Source organism: Gossypium hirsutum, chromosome D12, assembly GCF_007990345.1.
Source record: "Gossypium hirsutum isolate 1008001.06 chromosome D12, Gossypium_hirsutum_v2.1, whole genome shotgun sequence".
Classification (NCBI taxonomy): domain Eukaryota; kingdom Viridiplantae; phylum Streptophyta; class Magnoliopsida; order Malvales; family Malvaceae; genus Gossypium; species Gossypium hirsutum.
The window spans coordinates 41,178,815-41,184,311 of record NC_053448.1 but is presented as its reverse complement, the minus strand read 5'-3'; the positions used below and the strand labels follow the sequence as shown (position 1 = coordinate 41,184,311).

The 5,497-nt window shown below is 35.5% G+C and overlaps 1 protein-coding gene across 1 annotated transcript; it reads left to right on the top strand.

Annotated features, from left to right (window-relative positions):
• The first annotated feature begins 622 nt into the window (after positions 1-622).
• On the top strand, positions 623-3,445 carry LOC107945869 (aspartyl protease family protein 2). The gene has a single exon (XM_016880022.2). It carries the CDS (start codon positions 1,679-1,681, stop codon positions 3,143-3,145), a length of 1,467 nt encoding a protein of 488 aa, XP_016735511.1. The 5' UTR covers positions 623-1,678; the 3' UTR covers positions 3,146-3,445.
• The last annotated feature ends 2,052 nt before the right edge of the window (positions 3,446-5,497 follow it).

Genomic DNA, 5,497 nt, shown 5'->3' with positions numbered 1-5,497 from the left:
ATTAGATAATACATAAATGTTGAAAATTAAATTTGTTATTATGCCAATTTTAAAAATTGTCATATTATCTTTTTGTTAACACTTAATTGTTGGTGACCAAAAAGACTAGTCGAATAGTTGGATGAGAATTTTATAAATTTTTTCATAGTTGAATGACAATAAATAAACCCACTAATAGTTGGGTGGCTACCAATATGGTTTATCCAAAACGAAGTATTAAAGATGATATTGTTGAAAGGGATAATTACGAATCGTGAATATAGATAGTAAAGACACGAGAATAAAAAAATAGATTCACCAAAAATCAAAAGGGGTAATGGCAACAAATCTCATCATACTTTAGCAAAATTTCCAATGTGGTATCTATAATTTCAATTTGTCCAATGTGGTACCTTACTTTCATTTTGTCTATCTATTTAATACCTCGCTCAAAGGATTATAATTCCTGACACAAATTGACACTATTTGTCAGGAAAAAAATGGTCAAAACAAGGGACCTACAAACAATTATACAATTTTTTAAATTTATTCCTTTTCTTTTCATTTAATTACCAATTAATTATACCCATTTAATTTATTTTCTTTTCATTTAATTACTTAACCCTAAATCTTGAGATTTTTTTTCCCTCTCAAACATTCCTTTGGAACCCTAGCCGCCACTGCCACTCCGGCGTCGTCTCCGGCATCGTTCCGACACGGGCACCTCCAAATAACAACCCAAAGCCTCTCTTTACCTTTGTGTGTTTAAATTCCCCGAAAATCAAGTCCAAATGCTCAAATCGAATCTTGAAATTCGGTTTTTCTCTCATCCGATCCCCAATCTCCACCGTTGGATCAACTTTGGTTTGCCTTATGTTGTGCATCTCCTCCTTTGCCTCTTCACTGTTGGGATTGGCCACTGAACCACCCTCCTCTTCAAGCTTTGTGATTTTGCGTTTCTATTGATTTCTAGGTTAAACATGTTGGATCAACTTTGATTTCCTCGGTTGATGGTTGACCGGCGATGGCCAAAGTAGCGTGAAGATTGTGTCAAAAGAAGCTGAAAAGTTTTCAATTTTCCCTTTGGTTGGTTTTGGAATATCAGAATCAGGAGAAGCGAATGGGTGAAGGAAACATTCGATCACCGTAAAAGGCGGCGGCGACAGTGCCAATGACCGGAGGGGACATCTCTTAATGTATTTTATTTGAGAGAGAAGATTATTAAAATTGAAAATTGAAAATTGAAAATGTAAAATTAATTAATTAAAAATTTTAATTTAGTAATATATTTAAGTATAAATTTTTTTTTAAAAATAAAAGGCTCTAAATTTGAAGGAAACATGTCATTTTATTTCTGCTTTATTTAATAAAATTGAGCTTAAAAATTTATAAGAGAAAATTTAATTCAAGTCCCTATTTCTCTGAGGTACCAAATTGATAAAGGGAATAAAAGTTGGACAAATTGAAACTACAGATACAGGGGGTTTTTTTGTCATTATCCCAAATTAAACTGTTACTCAAGAAAACACAGTTGAAGCAGAACGTGATAAAGCCACTAACTACTGTAATAATGATGTTAATTCGCAAAATTTGGGTCATAATGAAATTATTTAAATTCCATCTGCGAAGTGTAAAAATCACTGTGTTTCGCCATTGATTCTTCTCTCTCTTTCCTCTTCATTCCCTGTCACTCGACTCAATGGGTGAAAAATCAAAGACCACCCTTCTCTTTTCTTCCTTCGTTATTCTCCTCTTCTTTTCTCTTTCTGCTGCTGTTTCCTCCCCTTTCCAGCTCCATTCCCTACTTCTCCGCCCTCTCCCGTCGGCGCCAGTTCTATCATGGCAAGATTCCGGCCTTCCTTTCAACTCTCTCGTTGAAACTTCCGATTTGGACACAGTTAATTCCAACACTTCGCTGGGGTTGCAGTTGGAGTTGCACCATTTAGACGCTTTGTCATCGGAAGAAACACCGGAGAGACTCTTCGACCTCCGCCTCCAACGCGACGCGCTCCGTGCAGAAACAATCAACTCCCTCGTTTCAAAAGCCGTTGCTCGTAAGCATCCACGCGCCCCCGGAAGGCGTCCTGGGTTTAGTAGCTCTGTTATTTCAGGACTCGCTCAAGGTAGTGGAGAGTATTTTACGCGCCTCGGCGTCGGTACTCCGCCGAGGTATCTTTACATGGTGCTTGACACCGGTAGTGACGTCATTTGGGTCCAATGTTCGCCTTGTAAGAAATGTTACTCTCAATCCGACCCGATATTTGACCCGACTAAATCACGGTCATTTTCCGGTATTCCCTGTGGATCCCAACTTTGCCGTAGTTTAGATTCTTCGGGTTGTAACCACCGTCGAATGTGTCTTTACCAAGTATCCTACGGCGACGGTTCGGTTACGTACGGTGATTTCTCGACCGAAACGTTGACGTTTAGAATGAACCGAATTGGACGCGTGGCGCTCGGCTGTGGTCACAACAACCAAGGCTTGTTCGTCGGTGCCGCCGGTTTATTAGGTCTCGGTCGTGGAAGATTATCGTTTCCTACCCAAACCGGACGCCGACTCAACCGGAAGTTCTCTTACTGTTTAGCCGACCGGTCCGCTTCTTCAAAACCGTCGTCCCTGCTTTTCGGCGACACGGCGATTCCTCGAACCGCCGTGTTTACTCCATTGTTAACGAACCCAAAGCTCGACACTTTTTACTACGTCCAACTGTTGGGTATCAGTGTTGGTGGGACACGTGTCCCCAAAATCAGACCGTCGTTGTTCAAAATGGACCGGGACGGTGACGGTGGTGTCATCATCGATTCGGGAACTTCCGTCACCCGTCTGACCCGACCCGCTTACATCGCATTAAGGAATGCTTTCCGTCTCGGGTCATCGAACCTGAAACGGGCACCCGCTTTCTCACTATTCGACACATGTTACGACTTTTCCGGTAAGACTTCAGTTAAAGTACCGACAGTGGTGTTACATTTCAGAGGAGCTGACGTGTCATTACCGGCGACGAACTATTTGATTCCGGTCGATAGCAGTGGGACATTTTGCTTTGCTTTCGCCGGTACCATGAGTGGTTTGTCCATAATTGGAAATATCCAGCAACAAGGTTTTCTGGTTGCTTATGATTTAGCGGGCTCTCGGATCGGGTTTAAGCCCAATGGATGCGCTTAAAAAATGGCGGTTGTTTTTTCTTACCCCTATGGTAATTGGTAAGTGAAAAAGCTCTTTCCCCGCCTGTTTTTTTTATTTTTTATGCTGGTTTTTTTAGAGGGTAAAAAAGGAAGAACAAAAATATCTTTGTTGAATTTGAGTGTAAGAAAAAAAAGTAGGGGAATCATTGTCGTTTGGCTGTTTTCCACGTGTTGATGTTTGGATTTTAAATATATTAGGGTAAACTATAGTATTAGTCACTCAAATATATCTAAGTTTTTTATTTTCATCACTAAGTTATAAAAAGTTACAATTTAGTCACTAGAGTTTTTAAGATTGTTTTTTTACTCACTCGTCTGTTGATTCTTAATGTGGCATTGACTAAGATAAATTTAATCAACATAATTATATCATGTGGATTTTATAATTTTTACATAAGTGCGTTTTGCATGAAAAAAAAAATCTCTCTTCGGCTTCTTTCTCCTTCACCCTCTACCTCTTCTCTTCAAAGCTGATCCCACGATCTGACATTCACGAATTTCAGGCCACCATACCCCTACCACAAGTCAGTCTGAAACTTTGACCCCTAGTAAACTCTTCAAATCCAACCTCTATATTATTCACAGCTAAACCGAATTATAACTCTTAAACCATTTGACTTGACCTTCAAAAATTTCATTGCTAAGCTAACCTGGAGATATCAGTTACTTTAATATTGAATGTAGTAAGTAATCTTCATCTTCAAGTTCTTTGCTTTTGACTCTAAGAGAGAGGGATTATCATTTTAACTCCATTAACGCTCATAAATAGAAATTTTGTAAAGTTATCGAAAAAGAAATACATTTACAGTGAAGCTAAAAAAAATATCACCAAATCATTTTTTAGACTAATATTATAAATTTCCATTTAAGTTTTTTCTTTTTTTCTTTTTTTGTCTTAGACTTTCTTGTTCTTCTATCAGTCTTTCACTATTTTATGCAGGATTTTCGAATTTAGAAATAAATGCACGCACTCTTACAGTAATAATTGTTATATCACAACTTACATTTTCCTTCTTGTGTTCTCGAGTACTTAGGCACAAAATAACTTTGAAACAAAGTTTGGATTTGAAGAGTTTAGGTGAAAACTATTATGGGTCAAAGTTTTAGATCAACTTGTGATGGGGGTACAGTGGCTTGAAATTTGTGGGTGTCGAATTCTGGGTTTAGTTTAATTTTTCAATTAACTTTGAGAGAGCAGTAGAGGGTAAAGGAGAAAGAAGCTGAAGACATGGCTTTTATTAGTGTAAAACGCATCGTTTGATTTAACAAGGAAATTATGTGGAAATTGTAAAATACACATTACATATTTAGGTGGATTAAATTTATCTTAGTTAGCGCCACATCACCATTCTATTATAAGTTAACGGATGGATGACTAAAAATAATAATCTTAAAAATTTTAATGACTAAATTATAATTTTTCATAATTTAATGACCAAAACAAAAATTTATATATAATTAAGTGACTAATGCTGTAGTTTACCCAAAATATAATTATCAAAAATTGTTATGGCTAATATGTGAAAACTATAAAAAAAGAAAAGAAAAGTGTAACGGTAAGATATGATTTACTTTAAAGAGAAAAATTATGTTTGAACTCTAAAGATAACATCAGTGGAATATAGAATTGGTTTTAGAGATATCAGAATTGAATTATAAAATTTTTGAAAGATAAAAGTGTAATTTTGTCATGTATTAACTTATGATTTTATTATTTTTAAAGCGACCAAATAGAAATATTTTCATATTTAGGGATCAACGTATAATTCTACTACATATAAACTTCTAATTTCATCATTTGTAAAAGAACTAAAAAGCGATATTTCATTTGGGAGGCAAAGCTCCTACTGCTCCCCTTTTTTTTTTGACTTTAGATAACACTGTTGAGAGAGATAATCATAAATTTTAAAATAATTAATCTTCGTAAACCGTAAAACAAAGATTATATTAATTGTTAGTTCAATTAATCAATTTGTTATCTAGTGACAAAGTCAAAATTTTATTTTAAAGGAGGTGAAATTATAATTCTATCATCATAAACTTTTTTTTTATAATTTTTAAAGCGATTAATTTAAAATTTATTATTTTTAAGGGACTAAAATATACTTTTACCATGATATTACTTATAATCTCATAATGTTTTAAAGGGATTAAAATAAAAATTCATCAATAGCCAAGACCCTTATCTATAAATTTGGTAATTAGCTGTTGAGCACATGATCTAAGTTAAAGTGGAAAAAAAAAAAAAAAGAACCAAGAAGTTTCATTTAGAATGTTGGCATGTTGATGGTGGCTCCCTCCACTTTTCTTTTTCTTTATAAGAAATTTAATT

Excerpts from the sequence above, each read along its gene's own strand:
- LOC107945869 (XM_016880022.2), top strand. The coding sequence starts at position 1,679 with ATGGGTGAAAAATCAAAGACCACCCTTCTCTTTTCTTCCTTCGTTATT.